General features: G+C 35.0%; 3 protein-coding genes across 3 annotated transcripts; 1 reads left to right on the top strand and 2 right to left on the bottom strand.

Annotated features, from left to right (window-relative positions):
- Positions 1–726: 726 nt before the first annotated feature.
- On the bottom strand, positions 727–1307 carry LOC134259807 (probable global transcription activator SNF2L2). The gene is made up of 2 exons (XM_062742413.1): positions 1162–1307; positions 727–1015 (listed from the first exon to the last, which is right to left on the bottom strand). Exons 1-2 carry the CDS (start codon positions 1256–1258, stop codon positions 795–797), a joined length of 318 nt encoding a protein of 105 aa, XP_062598397.1. The 5' UTR covers positions 1259–1307; the 3' UTR covers positions 727–794.
- On the bottom strand, positions 1308–5044 carry LOC134259806 (basic salivary proline-rich protein 3-like). Its single transcript, XM_062742412.1, has 4 exons — positions 4942–5044; positions 3697–3821; positions 2812–3577; positions 1308–1366 (listed from the first exon to the last, which is right to left on the bottom strand). Exons 2-4 carry the CDS (start codon positions 3802–3804, stop codon positions 1308–1310), a joined length of 933 nt encoding a protein of 310 aa, XP_062598396.1. The 5' UTR covers positions 3805–3821; positions 4942–5044.
- A 414-nt stretch (positions 5045–5458) lies between these two features.
- On the top strand, positions 5459–17475 carry LOC134259808 (spindle and centriole-associated protein 1-like; the record flags this gene model as incomplete). Its single annotated transcript, XM_062742414.1, is given in 18 exon segments — positions 5459–5545; positions 7603–7701; positions 8586–8633; positions 8802–8874; positions 8997–9079; positions 9374–9445; positions 9581–9636; positions 9804–9913; positions 10160–10354; positions 10534–10700; positions 10819–10968; positions 11429–11521; positions 11659–11751; positions 13167–13263; positions 16095–16247; positions 16359–16443; positions 16445–17049; positions 17390–17475. Coding segments are annotated over 17 exon segments (2250 nt in total), but the record flags the coding sequence as incomplete, so codon positions are not given.
- Positions 17476–18649: the final 1174 nt, after the last annotated feature.

Here is an 18649-nt window from a genome sequence, read left to right as displayed (position 1 = left end):
TCCAATTTTTCTGTGACTCTTGCTTCACGTAAAGAATGTCTTTTGTTCCTCTTGTAAGCTTTTGTATTCAAAGCAGTCTCCAGTGTTGTGTCTTTTCGCATACAGGAAACAACTTCACTTCTCAGCTATATATAAATAAAATGAATTTTTGTTAGGATTTGCAATGCTCATTTAAATACTACATTATTATATAAATTCTTTGAATAATGATTATTTAGTACTGTCTTTGGAAATTCATCTTAAGGCCCTCAGTTCAATCATGGCTTTGGTTTTCATATCTTCTGGCATTTAGGATGATTATTCCTTGATTCTGCATGAAATTCGTGCTGCAATCCTGAGAAAATAAAAATTTCCAAACTCTTAGGTTTTGTATTACCTACTATATACATAAGTTACGCCTATAAGTCGGATGTATTTTTTGCTTTTTTGGTTTTGCTATATCCGCTTATAAGTCGGTACATTTTTTGCAAAAATTGGATGCCAATTTCAAGTAAATCGATTGATTTTTAACCTGGTTTCAATTAATATTTTTCGAAATAACACTAATATTTAAGCTGAAATTAATATTAAAGAGGCAATGCTCTAAAAAACATAACAAATAAAAACTTACACATTACTCACCCAAAGCCAAATAATTTTGGGTTGTGTATGATCTACTTATGTTTATGTAATAATAGATAATTAATTCAGCAAATTTCCATTTTTAGTACCTATTTTCTCTTCATTCAGTAAGTCAATGGGATTGAGTCCCTGTGGCTTGGCAACAGGAGCAATCTTGCTGTGTTTCTGCTGCATTATGGACTGGGTAGATGGGGGCTGGGCAGCTCCTTGGGGCCCTGTAGGAGGGTGAGAACCTGGCTGTTGGCCTGGGGTCTCTGGGGGACCTGACTGGCACTGGTATTTGGTGGTCCTTGTGTCATCTGCCCTCCAGAGTATCCAGAACTGTAAGATTGGCTGTGTGGGGCCTGGGAGCTGGGGGCCTGCCCTGGCTGTTGTCCCATTCTACCACTTGGATCTGTAAAATTGGTATAGTAATATTATCATTATATAATTTGTATTTTCAATACAATTGACTTGAATGTTAAGTACCTTCTATCACTGTAACACAAACAGAATGACTAAAATAGAAACCCTCAGAGCAAAATTGTAACATTTACAGACCTTGTGGTCGCTGCATTTGGGGATATCTTTTGCCTTCCACTGCCATTCTGATATTCTCTGGAATAGGTTGGTTTCTGGAGAGTAGTTTGTATGCCATTATCTGGGCCCTTAGCTGTGCTAACTGTGGAGGATTAAAGGCATTAGGCCTACCCCGAACCTTGTGTTCCTCCCGGTCCACCCATCTGATTTGGCATACCTTGCTGACCTGTAGGAAAAAAACATTCTAATACCTACAATATTTCAAAGTACACTACAGTAAAGTCTGATTTTGAGGAAGTCATTTGGGTGTTGTTTGCTTTCTTATATTCAAGATTCTTTATCTCAGCATAAGAAACATAGGGCATCGTCCTCTTTGGGATTCATAAAATTGTCATTAAAACTGAGATTTCTATCTAACCAAGTTTTTCAGTATACTGTTGAATATTTTAAACATTTTATTAAAAGAGCATCTAAACACTTTATAACTAGAACTGTCCAAACGGGACAAAATACCCCCCGCTGGGTTTTTCAGAAGTAAGTTTTTCCATAAGAAAGATATGGACCGGACACGAATTATGAAATTTTTCTTCCAGTGACCTTGAACTTCCCCAAGTGACCTTGGGTCAAGGTCATGACATACCCAGGGATTTATCAAGGCTGTTTTTACTACCGGTAAACGGTACCTTTCCCCTCTTGAAAAAGGTGCAAAAATTCCCCTTTTTCAGATAGAAAATTCTCTGATTAAATGGAATATTTAAAACATCGTTCTGAAATTTTCCATTTTTGTCCGATTGAAGTTTTACAGCCAATTTACCATCCTAGTCATTCAAACGCTTTTAAAAGAAAGAATATATTATTCAAACTTTTATTTGATATTGATCGGTAAACATGTGCCAAGTCCATGGAGATGATGTCAAAGATACGCGTGGGATTGCAGAGTTAAGAAAAGTGTAGATGAGTAAGATGGAGCTTATATCACTATGAATCTGAAGAATGGAGTAACAACAAAAACAATGTTAGTAGTGAAACATGAAAAACAGAATTGTTTTGTGATATATTGAGAGAAAAATTAAATAAAGTCCTGACCTGGTTTAATTTTTTTTTGTGTGTGTTGTTTAGTATTTTGCCTAAAATAGTGAAGTTTTTGTGGTCTTTGTTAAGGTCTACAAATGACCCTCAGAAGCTCTAAGAATAAAGGATTTTGCTCCATTTATTTAAAAATTTTCCGGGGGGCATGCCCCCGGACCCCCCTAGAATACTCGCGCCTCTGGCACTCAGATCGAGTCTGTGGCTCTCATTTTTCCCCTTTACATATAAAACGGTAGTAAAACAAAATAGCTAGACACATCCCTGATACCCTTGGGTCATGGGCAATCTTTGTGTGAAATGAGAACCTACCAAGTTTATTCATAAGAAAGATATGGACAGGACACGAATTATGAAATTTTTCTTCCAGTGACCTTGAACTTCCCCAAATGACCTTGGGTCAAGGTCATGACACACCCTTAGGTCATGGGCAATCTTTGTGTGGAGTAGTAGATTCTAATATCCCTCTGTAAGAAAGATATGGACTGGACACGATTGCACAGACGGACAGACGGACAAGGTGATTCCTATATACCCCCCCCCCCCCCAAACTTTGTTTGTGGGGGTATAAAAATTACAACATACCCTGTTGGTCTGGTGTATTAGAACTTCCCATCTGCTGCATGTTGCCACCCATTTTGTGTTGCATTGATCCACCTTGTGGCATGGGATGTGGAGAGTTGGATCCCATTCCTGTATTCATTGACTGGGGTCCTGTCATATTTCCTTGGCCAGCCATGTTTGAACTTCCATGCATTCCTTGTCCTCCCATAGGACTGTAATTTCCTCCAGCATTAGAACCAGGCATTCCTGGATTATTCATTCCAGGATTATTACTGGGCATTCCTTGACCCATGCCTTGGACCTGAGGTGGCATCCCCTGACCCATATTTTGACCTTGAGGTGGCATTCCCTGTCCCATATTTTGTCCTTGAGGTGGCATTCCCTGGCCCATGTTTTGGCCTTGTGGTGGCATTCCCTGACCCATGCCTTGCCCCTGTGTTGGGATTACTTGACCCTGTGGAGGTATTCCTTGGTTCATATTCTGTCCCTGGTGGGGCATTGGCTGCATACTTCCCATTCTGTGCTGGGGACCACCCATTCCTTGCATCATGTTCTGCTGGCCTCCACCCATATTTTGTGAACCTCCTCCCATGCCCTGGGATCCACCACTCATACTGTGAGGTGGACCCCCCTGCATCATGTTACCCTGGTAATCTCCCATTCTCTGATGGCCCATACCGTGATGCTGACCAGGCATGCCTTGATTCCTTGCCATGTCTGCCATAGCTGCTAGCTGTGCATACCTAGGGTCATCTTGCATCCCCTTTTCCTCCATTTGAGTCATGGCCTTAAAATTTATTTTTAAAAAAAGATTATCAAAATTATATAAATGATTTTGTAAAGGGAAACAGTAACATGTACAACTCATTACTGATTAGTTAATAGTGTAAAATTGTAAGATGTTACCTTATGGATCTTTTGTACATTTTCCTGTTGTTGCTGGGGAGGATACACTGGACCTGGGGGAGTGGCCCGCATCATCCCCCCATCATCCCCAGAGGCCCCAGAGGCCATGTCTCACTTCACACAGTCTGTAAATGTATATTGTGATGTTAGAAAGTTAAAAAAAAAATGATATTCTGGAACTGAATATGAGCTAAAAGTAGTACTTGTAGAAACGATAAACTATCAAGAAATAATCAAATGTTTATTACTTTTCCTCAAAAAAGAAGAGCAAATTCAAGGTTGGTTCCGGTATCCTGGTATATAGCAAGATCTATTTTAAAATTTATGGTACCAAAAATTTAAAACTTATGGTACATGTATGTATTCATATACTACATAGTTAGAATAATCTAACTGTGTCTGGGGACAAGCCCTCACCACAGTTAGAAAACCACTTATATACTCGCAATGTAGAAAAAAATTGCAGAATTACTCCGAAACGAATTTGAAGAATACAAAGGGATTTGCACATGAATTAACTACAAAATTAATTATAACAAACATTTTTGAGGTTGCTTATGCCTTTCAACCTAAAATATAATCCAAATAAAGACGAAAATTCAAGTAATTTTCTTAACATTTTTCCTCGCTTCAAATTTACATGCCATGTTTCCATTCGGAACTCTCTGTATTGTTCATAATAAATACACTGAGTACAAGTTATCCCCCGTGTTTCTTTTGTTACATTACGAATACAAGGAACGAATTCTATCGTTTAACCATGCAGGTCCGTAGGACATTTATCGTTTTAACGATAGAACATTCTATCTATATACTACAGTGATGTGTGTTTTGTTCTACTGTATAAAAAGGTTTGTCTAATGAGTCTACGACTCACATTATTTGAAGATCTGGGAGATTAGTATTCATTATATATGCTTAATTTAAACCTAGTATCTCTTCCCCTTCACTCTTAGAGTGGAATGGTTTATTCCCAAACAAATCGTAGGCAAAAACCAATATGAATAAAGGACATTTTAAAGATGAAGGCATGACATTATTCACAATATTTCTAAGCATGATTATTTTTTACTATCAATATCCAAAATGAAAAGTAAGCATATCTCAAATCAAGCAAACCGGAATTCATGCTCTTTTCCCGAACAATGCGAATTTTGCAGACGAGTGAGTTTGGGCGTTAAACAAGTAAATCCTGCCTTTCTAAGATTTCAGCTACATAAAATACTATGATATGGTAAAACTTACCAACAGGTGAATAACAATAAACAATAGATGTACAATATATTTGGTCTTTTACACCTATCAGTCGGCACAAAGCGTATGCGCACAACAAAGCGCAGATGGATGTGAAAGGTGCAACTAATTTACGAAAATACATCAAATTGAAATAAAAAAAAAGAGAGAGAGAGAGAGAAGGCTAAAATTTGGTAAATCTTGTCTCATTTTATATACATTAATAAAATTATTATTTGTTAAATAAAATTAACTATTTAATAAAAACTTTGGACCAGACGTATTTTAAAAAAATATTTCCTTAATTTACTTAAAAATAATAATTCATTCATTTAAAATCAAGCTCACCTATTTATAAGTCCTTAGTATTTTGTGCTGACAAAAATATCAGCAATTGATAAAAAAAAACATAAGATGGTCATGAAAATCCTGTACGACTTAGATGCTTTTTTAATTAATTTTACCGTGTTTACGGTGATTAGAATAGTCTTTTGTACACAGTTACTTCCCTTGAAAATCTTTTCATGGCGTCCATAGAAGCGGGTTGTTTAATTTGAATAGCATTGACTATTTCAGTTGAAGGATTTTAAACTTGTTCTTACTTACTTAATTTGAAGTGAGTGCTATTTTGTGCACATAAAAATAGTTTTGTTGGTATTATTCTTCATATAGTTTTGCTGGTGTTTTACTACACAATGTTCAATGCAAAAGCATTTTACAACTTGTTACGACTTGTTTGGAATCCATATGTATAGAGCCCTTTAAACATTAGAAAATTCTGCTCTTAAAATTTTGTGACATTTGTGTATCATATTTTTTTTTAGAATTTTATTGAGCGTTGTGTATATGTAGAGAATTTCGTAAACTAATGATACAACCAGGTCTGGTACATGCAATCACTAGATTTAGCTATGTAGCTTGATTTACCTACTTAGCTTTATTTACCTACCTGAAGTTGCTTAAAAGCTACCAAATCAATTAATTTCTATAAAAAACATTTTTCTCAGGGTAGGCAGAAAATATCATTTTGTTGCATTGATCATTTTCAACTTTGAACACATCTGAAAACAATTCATGAAGAAATGTCTTTTTCTGCGCAATTGCAATCAAAGTTCTGAAAGTTTTGGGGCTATGTATGACAGTTAGAACAGTTACTCCTTGAATGAAATGACAAAGAAGTCCAGTTCCGGTTAACACAATAATAGGTCGGTAATTATTTAGCACAATGTGAAGTAATCATACTCAGCCATGCCTCACCGCACGCATGAGAGAGGATAGTTAACAAAACAATGGAATTACATGTTTTGCTCTAAAATATCAATGTTAATTAGGGGAATACATCCATGTTATTTTTACTAATTGTCCTATGTTTTGATACAATTGAAGCACTGAAACATTCATAGATCCATTTCCATTGTCGGAACTGAACAGCGAATGAATAAGGTTTTACCTATGAAGAATCTCTCCCTTTGATCTCAAAAAATATTTATAAGAAGATGAAAAATGTATATTCTTATTCTATATTAAATAGAGCGAACATACCCTGTGCGATCAAGTTTTAGGGCGAGCGAACTCGGGGCGAAAGAGAATTTGGGCAAACGGTGTCATGGGTGAACAATTTTTAGGGCAAACGCACATACAACCGTGTAAACACACCTTGACTTTAAAACAAGATTTTATTAATAGTGTAGTGGTCAGCTGGGTTTAGTCGCCTGTGGCCAGATAGCTCGGTAGGGATGATTCGAGATTCATGGGGCCTGGGTTCGGATCCTGGTCTGGTGCGCTGCATTTTTTTCTCCTCTTCTGTTACAATACAATAGAACTAGCTCTTACTGCTTTAATAAAAAACTTGTTTTAGCTCTTTCATGATAACTGGTACTGTGTACTCTTTTAAAGGACAACTTTATGAAGTTTGGCTAAGTTTTTTTGCTTTTATGTCATATTTCACCCAAATACTGCAGTTATCATGAAAGGCTGTCTATTAATTCTGTTTGTCCCATATCTTCCTCTTCATATGAGTCCATTTCTCTGGGGTTGGTTTGTCATAATTCTTGTTTGCATTGATTTTTAAAAAAAAAAATTCCATTAAACAATGAACATGTTACTCAAATATTTGCAGCAATTTGCTTCATGTAAATTAATGATTACTGGTTCATTTTATCTGAAATCTTTATGCCCCCATTATTGGAGATTCATTGACATAAAGTAATAACTAAGTCTGCAAAAACAACTTGTGGCCATAACTTGTCAACTGACTTTTTTATTGTTGGTGGTAAGGCTTTTATATTTTTATTGTATTTCTTGTAACAACAATTTCAATTTTTGATATCATGAGGTTCACCTTTACATTTGACCTACTTTTGAAAAAAATGTTTATAATTTTAGCCATAACTTGAGAACAGTTGCTGTTATGAGATTAATATTTCACATATGTATTCATTGTGACAAGACTTTTCTGTTAAATTTTTGACTCTGTGAATTTGACCATAGAGTTTTCCTACTTTTGAAAAATGTTAAAATTGGTCATGATCTGTAATACAAGGACATCATTGTTTCACAAACAAGTCTTTTCTCATGAGTTTTCACTTTTTAAATGATGTTAAACATTGAATTAATTTCTGACAGCCTTTGTGATTTTATCAAAATTTTGTACCTGACTTATTTTACTTTCAGTAACTACTAGAAGAGATGTCCTTTGTGAGAGTAAAGAAATCTCATCCTGCAGGGTTGCCTAGAAAACAGAAAGTACACAGAAAGAAACCAGCTTGGGATGTGAGTTATGATACAGAAAAAAAGAAGATAAAATAGGAAACTCAAAAGGAGTAGTATGAACGTTCATAACTGTCTGCTTATGAAAATATTTGATATTTCTTTTTATTACCCTGGTATATACCTAATGTGTATCACTCAATTTTACTGTTGATTTTACGCTATCACATGACGTAGTGATACAACTTTAGAGATCACCACATTGTGGTTTTCTGAATCCATATCACCACTCTCTGAAACTGATGACATAGTATGCAGAAACATGATGTTATTTTTCTTCCGCGTTAAAAAGTCCCTTGTTATAATTCTTTGTTTTATGAATAAATGTTACACAATTGATCTCTAAAGTTTTCTTTTGCTATATTTTGCTAGTTTTGAGGGGGTATATAATAAATGTATCATTATATCAGTAACTTGATCCGAAGAGCCGTATCACATGCGGATCATCAGATCAAACTCGACGCTTCATGTCTCGATAGATCTGATGATTCGCGCCTGTCAACTTGACGTGATATGACCCTTTTGATCAAGTTACTGTTATGATAATATATATATCCCAAATAACAAGATATCTATGTAGCGTCTGATCTTAGGATTTTTTTTTTAAATCACCCAAATCAGAGATTTAGTGGAGCTTTTTTGATTCAAGATTTCTATTTGTGTTGTTGCTTACTTTTGCATTTTTTATTTTTCCTCTCCAGAACTGCTTGAATTTGTGACATATATATGCATAAAAAAGAGACAATACCTGTGATAATGCATGTTTACAATAAGCAAATTACTTAGAGTAGCTTCTTTTATTCCTCTGGTTATGTGTTCATATTATAAGTTGATAATGAATATTGATCAATGATAATTCTTTTTTTTATTCTTATTATATTATATAGGACACCATTCAAGACTTAACAGCTCTGAAGGCCACTCCAGAAGAAATTGTGAGTTGCTTTGCTTAGTTTGCTTCATGCTTAAATTTGTACGTAAATATATGTGCATTGTAAATTATTCCTGCAGTCGTGGTATTTTTCCTTTTTTTCGTAAGTCTTTTTCCATTGGGTATGTTATAGGTCTATGATTATACATATTCAAAATGTTAACATTTTTAGGAACAAAGAAAAGCCTCCCACAGGTCAAAAAATGCTCTGGCTGCCAGACTTGAAAAACAGAAGAAAGCAAATGGTATTAATTCAAGTACAGTATACAATGTATTTGACATTTTCTCTTTTTATCTCATGTAATTTTACTTGCTATAAAATGATAAAAGCAAATGTCATACAGAAATTTGCAAAATAAAATTTCAGCTGCCAAACAGAACTTGAGTATTTCCACTGCGGAGGCTAGACAACTGGCCGTTATGAAGGAAGTCTTGTACGACCAGCAGCAGGTATAGTCTGAAATAAACAGGCCAGAAAAAACTGTATAATCAGAAACAGTGTAGTCATACATAAACAGAACAGTAAGAAAAACTTTTTCCTCAGAAATAATCAGGCCAGAAAATAATATCTATAGATATTCAATACTTGTTTGTTTGAGAAAAAAAAAATTTAACTCATATCGAGGTGCCATTTATTATTGTAGATTTCTGAATTGAAAAAAAGAGAGAAAAAATATGTGGAAATCTGTTTAAAAACTTGAATAAGCATTGGAATTATTTGAAAATGTAACTTTTTCCTTCTAGCTCCATGATGTTTTAAGTAAATCAGACAAGATGATGGCAGTTGTGAAGGACATTTTTGGAGATGATCCAAGGGTAAAATTATAAATTTTATTTATTGCATCAAAATCATAATTAAAAATTCAGTCAGCAAATAAGTTGCATTCAGAATTTATTTTAATAATGATAGATTATCATCCAATTCTTCATATGTTTGAAATTTCTTTACAGAGATTTACTGGTTTCCCTAATGTTACCTCGGCTCCTAATGCTGAAAACAGTGGCAGGTAATTCAGATTTCATAATCTGGTTCTGAATTAGAAATAGAAAATATGACTATCAATACATTGTTAATGACTTTCCCTTGTAATTTACAACACAAATGAGGTACATGCATAATTACATGTATGTACATTTCTGTATAAATTTAATACAAATGTTGTGGTATTTTAAGGTCACGGACAATTGTTGCTAACCTGCCAGATGTAAAGACGCGCATGGAAACTCTGAGTGAATCTATGATGGACCAGTCGGCTTTAAATGATTTTCCAGATACAGAGACTGGTGAAACTTCATTTATTTATCAATTTTTATACATATAGACTAAAGAAAAAAAATGTGGGCACTTTTGGTTGAAAATCTGGCAATATTATGTTACAAGTATTTGATTCAGACTTGCATATATAATGTACTCATGTTCTAACTTGCATTAATAGATTAATAGATTACATTACCATTTCAGTGATTTTTTAAAGATTTTTGAGTAAACTGAAGATTTTAACAATTTTTTTTTTCTTGCTTTACCAAAAGACGAGGAAGAAGAAATGGAGCCCATTATGTATCAACCTAAAATAGACCTAAACAGATTCCAGAAATTTCTGGAGGCAGAGGAGAAAAACAACACTTTGAGTACAATAAGTGGGCAGGCCCACCTCAGTCATATGGACCAGGGGCCCATTCAGAGTACCAGAATACAGGACACACAGAGTCTACAGACCACACAAGGTCAGGGAAGTTATAGCCCATAGTGATAGAAAAGCTTTACAAATGGAATATGTTCATGTATGTAAACTAAAAGTCAGCAAAACAAGAATGTTACAGCACTCGTCATATACAAATTCATACAAATTCATAATGCCTTCTTTTTAAGACCTAATATTATAAATTGTCAATTCTAATTTCAGATGATGAATGCCGTACTCCTCCTAAACAGCACAATGAATCCATAGAAATGCTGAGAAGTCCAAAATCAGCCATGAATGACACACAAAAGATAAAGAAAACCAAACGAAGGGTTGAACCTGATGCAACTCAGCATAACTCTACTTTCAACTTAAATGAATTAAAAAAGGTACCGAGGTATTTTATGATACACCTCAAGTTGTAAAATGAAGTTTTGTGTTTATACAAGCATCTGACAAAATAAAGTTAACATTAAACAGAGATACTCTAATGCATATTTTGTTTAGGTGTTGGTGCAGCTTGAGAATGAGATAGGAGATCTCGAGACACAGACGGGTCGTCGTCCTCGAGCTGAACAGCCTCGACAGGACACCTTCTCAGGTTACACAATGTCTCTTGTGGACTCTGTAACCAAACTCAGCAGGTATCTCAAAGAGGTGAGTTTACCATAACTCACATTATCTCACTTAGCCTTTATCTCAAAAGAGCTAAGTTTACTATCATCCAAGTAATCTCGCTAAGCCTTCAACTCAAAGAGGTAATTTACCATCACTCAAGGTTATCTCACTTATTTTTACCACAGATCTCAAAGAGGTAAGTTTCCCTTATTCATGATGTCTCACTCATCCTTTATCTCAAAGAGGTGTATTTACCATCACTTAATGTTATCTCATTCAGCCTTTATATCAAAGAGGTAAGTTTTCCATCACTCAAGTTATCTCACTCAGTCATTTCCTGTAGGAGGGAGAATTTCTATCACACTTGTGGCTGGAAAAATATGTGGTAGTCATCATTTATTATCTCTTAACAGAAACTTTTATAAATTAAGTTTCTTAAAGAATTAAAATTTTATAATTAAAATTTCAAATTGTTATTTTTAATTTTATTTTTACTAAGTCTGAGATGAGGTTGAAAGCTGAAGCCCTGCTGAGAGAACAGCTTATGCAGGATGTGAAGCAACTGACGTCCCTTATAGATGCCCTTACCTCAGTAAGACTTTCTGAACATGAATGCTTCAAAAAGCTTTTCATTTTTTTTTCTTTAATTCAATACATGCATTTGATTTGCTTTTTTACATACTTAAAACTATGTGTAAAATGTTAAAATTTCATTATATTTTTTACTAGGATATTATTCATACACAAGAAGAATTCAATACAATGAGGACAGAGTACAGCAAGTACAGGCAGGAGACCAGTCAAGAAATAAGGGCTCTGAAGGTACTTTTATAAATTACAATCGTGATGTATGTATAATTTAGTACACAGTATTTAAAAGTTTGAAAGTTTTATTGTGAGAAGAATTGAAATCTGGCTTTTTAAATTTGTAAAGAAACAAAGTTTGAAGTAAGCAATCAAAGACTGGGGGAGACTGGTATAAAAGACAAACAGGTTAAAATTTGGAAATTTGAGTGTGAAAATGGTAATGGTAAAGAGATAATTGTCAAAAATTACAGTTAGGAATAGATCATAATAGGGATGTCAAATTGGTCAATTTTTAATACTCGGTTACTCGGACGTTTTTCCGATCGAGTACCCGGGTACTCGGTAAAAGTGTAAATAAATATGAACAAGTTAATTGATAACTGTAAAACATTGTAAACTCTTGTAGAAATAAAACCGATGGGAGGTTACCTACAAATGCGTTGTAACAATTATGACCACTTTGTACCCGACGAGATTTTATCTGACATTTTTTAAAGTTCAATTTATTTATCAGATAAATACGAGAAATAAAATCATAAATGATTCACAGTGTTTTTGTTTTAAAAAATAATCTTTTCCGTAATTGTAATGTAACTCTTTGGTGCGTTTGACGTCCAAGTGATAAGTTATCTGAGCTACATGTACGGTATAAACTTGATAAAGTTATCCTATAAAAGAGCGGATTTGTACGATCTTCGTACACTTTTTTATCCTAAATTTCATAGAATTACGATACGGTATGTTGTAGTTTGAAGCAACGATGGACATAAGATTATTGAAGCATTTGCCTTCAACCATTTGCATTAATTGGCATGTAATCAAACGCATCCAAATCAACAATCGCACGTGCAATATCGTCTGTCTCTTTCCCGTGAATTTACGGCTTCTTGGAGAATTGACAAAATTATTTAATTTATTTAAATATAATGGACCTTAAACGATGTTCAGGGAAAACAAATAATCAAAGCAAACCAAAAATAGGGAAGAAGACATCCGAAGGTGAGAAAAGCCAGGTAGCAGGTGCTTGGTCCCGATAATTACTGTATAAACACTGCCACAGTCGATAACGGTCATTTAGAGGCGTAGGAAACCCTAATTACTGTATGTACAAGTGCAATGAACATTTAATGTTTTAAACCCGATGTTTTAATGCATTAATAAATAAGCTTACAAATATTTAAAAATATACATCCGAGTAACCGAGTACCGATTTTAGTATTCGATACTCGGACGTTTGATCGAGTACCCGGTTAACCGGGTACTCGTTCATATCCCTAGATCATAACCATGATGAAAAACTTAGGAAAGTGTTGGGTGTTTATTTTGTTCATCCTTGGGAAAAAAAATTGTTGGTTTTGAATGCTGTTGTATTACTATGTAATGACGGTAAATTCAAGGTAAAATGAAGTAGATGAAATATTTGATTGTAGGTTTCCCTGGTAAATGCTGGACTGTATATAGAACCAGAGCCACAGTTGAACACAACACATCCTCCAAGTCAGTCAACCCACAGCACGGTATCATCAGGTACTCTAACAGTAATATAGCAATGATAAAAATTTATAGATACTGAAAATGTTAGGATACTGGTTGGAAAACAACAAAAATGTCTGAAATAATGAAAGGGTGTTCATAACCAGTTTGTAATGAAATTTTTGTTCAGCCCTGACAGTATTTTTTCTAAAATATAAATTAAAACACTGCAGTTGCATGTTCCTTTTTTCTTATTTTCTATCCTTTGAACCTGATTACAGCTTTTGAATTGCTTCATATTGATTGGTTAAATTTTTGAAGGGTCAATGATTTTATAAGAGGTTAAATAAGAAATTGCTTCTATCGGGAAATGTACAGCTAGTTTATATATCTTTGCATTGGGATGTGTTTCATATCCATTGAAGAGGAAGGGTATTATTATATATATGTATTTGTAACATGCCATTTTTAGCTCTTCTGAGCCAAAGGCTCAAAGAGCTAATGCTATGGCCATTTGTGTGGTGTGCGTTAACTTTTTAGAATATGGGCCATAACTCAAGAACCCCTTGGCCAATTATTGTCAAATTTGTCACAGGGTATCCTTGGCCCAAGAGCTACCATTTGTACTAAAATTAGGAGTGGGACCCTAAAACAAGGGAAGATAATCAGGAAAATAAAACCAAAAGTACAGGTTGCTAAAAAATCTTCTCCTCCAGACCCACCAGGCAGATTTTCACCAAACTTACATACAAGGGTCAGGATATGTTGAAGATTAAAAATTGTTCAAGGCATGACCCTGGGGCAAAGGGCGTGGTCTCAAGGTCACTTCAAAGTTGACCAAAATTTACACTTATTAAAAACGTTGATATTTTGCTTACTATAATGACTAGGATCATCAAATCTTGTAAGTTGATGCATCTCAGGACTTGACATCATGTTAATACAAAAGTAGGTCACGGTGACCTACTTTTTAAATTTTACGGGCTTTTGTTTTCAAATTGATTTGGAGGCATATTTTGGACACTTTAAGGCCTATGATCATAAAACTTTGTCAGTTGGTGCATCTTGGGTCCACAAACAACATCAACTTAAAAGTAGGTCATCGTGACCTACTTTTTGAATTTTATGGCTAATCTTTTCTAAAACATTTAATCCCATTATTTCAGACACCGAGAGGTTTAGAATCACCAAATCTTGTAAGTTGATGCATCTAGAGGCCTTAAAACATATTTATCAAAAAGTAGGTCACTGTGACCTACTTTTTGAACTTTGCAGGCATTTGTTTTCAAATTGTTTAAAAGGCATATTTTGAATACTATTAGACCTATGATCATCAAATTTTGTCAGTTGATGCATCTTTGGTCTTCAGAAAATGTCAACCAAAAAGTAGGTCACTGTGACCTACTTTCGACATTTTATGGCTAGAATTAAGTATCTCGGGTACTAATTGGCTTAGAATCATTAAAATTTGTCAGTTATGCATCTTGGGTTTTTGGAGATTAACGACCAAAAAGTAGGTCACAGTGACCTACTTTTGACATTTTATGGCTATATTTTAGTATCTCAGGTACTTATTGGCTTAGAATCATCAAACTTTGTCATTTGATGCATCTTGGGTTTTCAGAGCACGTTAACCAAAAAGTAGGTCACAGTGACCTATTTTTGACATTTTATGGCTAGTTTAATGTATCTCAGGTACTAATTGGTTTAGAATCATCAAATTTTGTCATTTGATGCATCTTAGGTTTTCGGAGCATGTTGACCAAAAAGTAGGTCACTGTGACCCACTTTTGAATATCTCAGGTACTGATTGGCTTAGAATCATCAAACTTTGTCAGTAGATGCATCTTGGGTTTTCGGAGAATGTCGACTAAAAAGTAGGTCAAAAAGTAGGTCACAGTGACCTACTTTTGTCATTTTATGGCTATATTTAGGTATTTCGGGTACTTATTGGTTTAAAATCATCAAACTTTGTTATTTGATGCATTTTGGGTTCTCTGAGAATGATGATCAAAATAAATGTCACAGTGACCTACTTGTGACATTTATGGCTATATTTAAGTATTCTAGGGTACTTATTGGCTTAGAATTGTCAAACTTTGTCAGTTTATGCACGTTGGGTTTTCGAAGAATGTTGACCAATAAGTAGGTCACTGTGACCCACTTTTGAATATCTCAAGTACTTATTGGCTTAGAATCATCAATCTTTGTCAATTAATGCATCTTGTGTCCTCAGAAAATTTCAATCAAAAAGTAGGTCACCATGACCTACTTATAGTATTTTATAGTTACATTTAAATATCTTCAGCCCTAACTGGCTAAGAATCATCAAACTTTGTCAGTTGATGCATCTTGGGTCTTAGGATAGATTGTATAATTTATCAGAAGAGCGATTCAAGGCCCTTGGGCCTCTTGTCAGATATGTTATTCCCAGCAATTCAAATGTGGGAATGAAATACTGTGTAATTATCATTGTTGGTGGGTGACCTTTGTACAGCTTTGCTGCTGTTAGTCGATCCACCATCAGTTTCCGTTCATTTTCTTCGCAGAAGTTGCACATATTGAAATGAAATTTGGTATACAAATTTATCATAAAAATATCTAGGTCCAGTTTTGTTTTGGGTACGATCGAACCTTTTTGGACAGAGTTATGCCCCTTGGACAAGTTGCTTATATTGAAATGAAATTTGGTATACAGATTTATCTGTTTTGGATATGATTGAGCCATTTTGGATTGAGTTATGCCCCTTAGACTTAGAAAAATTTCAATCATTTTGGGGGAGGGGGGCATAAGTGTTTTACAAACATCTCTTGTTTTATTATTAGTTTATTGAATTTTCTGTATATACAAGGTAACCATATAATATTTTTAATTTCATATGAAGGTATGCCAGTCCCAAGCATAACAGAAAACGGTCAGCCATCTATGTCAGGTATACCTCAGCATTTAAACCCAGCAAACTTAGCCAACCCCTCAGCTGTGTTGTTTCTCCTCCAGTCAGGAAAACTCCGGGTACAGCAACCACAACAACAGACAGGTAAGCAAATACTGCTTCTTCTGAAGCTCCAGTATATAGACAGAATTTATTAATCAGAAAGTTTGAAGTATTATGATAGCTTGATAAACATGTAAATTTATTGACATTTAGGACCTTTGCCAATGATGGATCTAGGTCAGCATTTTGAGGAACCTGTACAACCTACACAGCCCCAGTTCAATGGCAGCCTACAACAAGGGGAACCTGGACATTTCAGACATGGAGCACCCTGCTGCATTTCATGAACCTAAGATGGTCAGTAAAACCATACAAGAAGTGAGAGTGTCTTCAGGCAGAGAGGATAACAGACATCCCATACAGTCTAATGTAAACTTTTCCCATGATCCCTGGGGCTCTGTTACCCAGGGTGCACCTTCACAGGACAGTGGGTCATCCTCAGGGTCCTCTATAAACCAGGCAGCACATGTCAGTGTACCCAGACCTACCCCACTGGTGCAGAGCACTGTGCCGCCCCAGCAAAATGGACAGGTAGACCTCACCTCACAAATAGCACAGTTAAACAAGCAGCACGAGGAAGCACAAAAACGTCTGCATGCTCTGCTGCAGCAACAACAAATGCAGCACAAGGAAAGAGAGATGGCGTCACAACTTGGACCGTACAAGTTAGCTGTATCAGCTCCCTCTCAACCTCAACCTGTACAAATAAGTCAGAACTCTGCTCCTAATGGTGGGATGCCTCAAACACAGCAGGTTTCCAAAAGATTACCACAGCAACAACAGATGCCAGCCCGAGTTAGTCAACCAGAAAATGAAAGAACTCAGCCACCATTGAACAAGGCAAGTTTTCAAATATATACAATTATCATTATTGATTATTTTATTTTCTGAATTGTGTGTTCAAATTACTTTGTGTTTGTTTTATGAAGGAGCTATGATTATGTTTACAGAAATCATTTCTGAATCATTTGTAGAGGGATTCATATCATAGTCTAATATTAAATAAGCACCTTAAAAGTAATCCATTTTTAAACTAAATACACAAGTAGTAGATGCATATTGTAAGTCATGGAGTTGCTGTCCTCTAAAAAATGAGCAAAATTCCCATAAAGCTTGTAAATTGATTGTCATACTTTGTTCTACATCTTTTAAACACATCATATAATTTGTATAATTTCAGAGAGGTTTGCCTTCCTACCCAGTGTCTCCCCCAATATCTCCTATCTCTGAAAGATCTGATAACTTCACCACAATACAAGGCATGAATCAGGTGAGCTTACAGCCAGCATATTTGAAACTTATGGCCTGGGGGCCATAAAACTTAGAACTCACTTTTGATTTCGGTCTTTTTTTCAAAGGAATAAATAGTGGAACCGTGAGACTGAGATCAAAAGTGAGCTTGTCTTAGTTTTATGGCCATCAGGCTTAATCTTTTCACATCATATAGTGTTTGTTATGTCCGTCTTCCGTCCTTCTGTCCTTCCGTCACACTTTGCATTTAGCTCAGTTCAAAGCTCAGTTTCAAAGAAACTATCCAAGATATTTTCATCAACTTCATAGGATGATAGATGTTGATGAGAGCTATGCAACTGCATCAACATTTTTTGACCTTGACCTTTCCTTTGACCTTGACCTCACTTTTCTTAAATGAGTGTTTAGCTCAGTTTTAAATATACCATTCAAGATAGTGTTACCAAACTTCATATGCTGATACATACTGATGAGAGCTATTCAACTGCATCAACATTTGACCTTGACCTTTCCTTTGACCTTGACCTCACTATTCTTAATAGTGAGTGTTTAGCTCAGTTTTAAAGATACCATACAAAAGCGTTATCAAACTTCATATGCTGATACATACTGAGCTATTCAACTGCATCAACATTTGACCTTGACCTTTCCTTTGACCTTGACCTCACTATTCTTAAATTAGTGTTTAGCTCAGTTTTAAAGATACCATACAAAAGCATTATCAAACTTCATATGCTGATACATACTGATGAGAGCTATTCAACTGCATCAACATTTGACCTTGACATTTCCTTTGACCTTGACCTCACTAATCTTAAATTATTATTTAGCTCAGTTTTAAAGATATCATACAAAAGGATTATCAAACTTCATATGCTGATACATACTGATGAGAGCTATTCAACTGCATCAACATTTGACCTTGACCTTTCATTTGACCTTCACCTCACTTTTATCAAATTGTGATTAAGTCAGTTTTAAAGAAACAATATTTTTTCAACTTCATATGCTGATACATACTGATGAGACCTTTCCAACTGCATCAACATTTTTTTTTTTAACTTGACCTTACCTTTGACCTTGACCTCACTTTTCTTAAATTAGTGTTAAACTTCATATGCTGATTCATACTGATGTAAGCAATTTAACTGCATCACTAATCAAGATATTCTGAAATTTCATACACAGATTCG

The sequence above is a fragment of the Saccostrea cucullata genome, unplaced genomic scaffold (assembly GCF_032062105.1).
Source record: "Saccostrea cucullata isolate Sc308-1 unplaced genomic scaffold, CSIRO_AGI_Scuc_v1 ctg8850, whole genome shotgun sequence".
NCBI classification, from domain to species: domain Eukaryota; kingdom Metazoa; phylum Mollusca; class Bivalvia; order Ostreida; family Ostreidae; genus Saccostrea; species Saccostrea cuccullata.
Note: the sequence above shows the minus strand (reverse complement) of the source record. Positions and strands in the feature narration are given on the sequence as shown.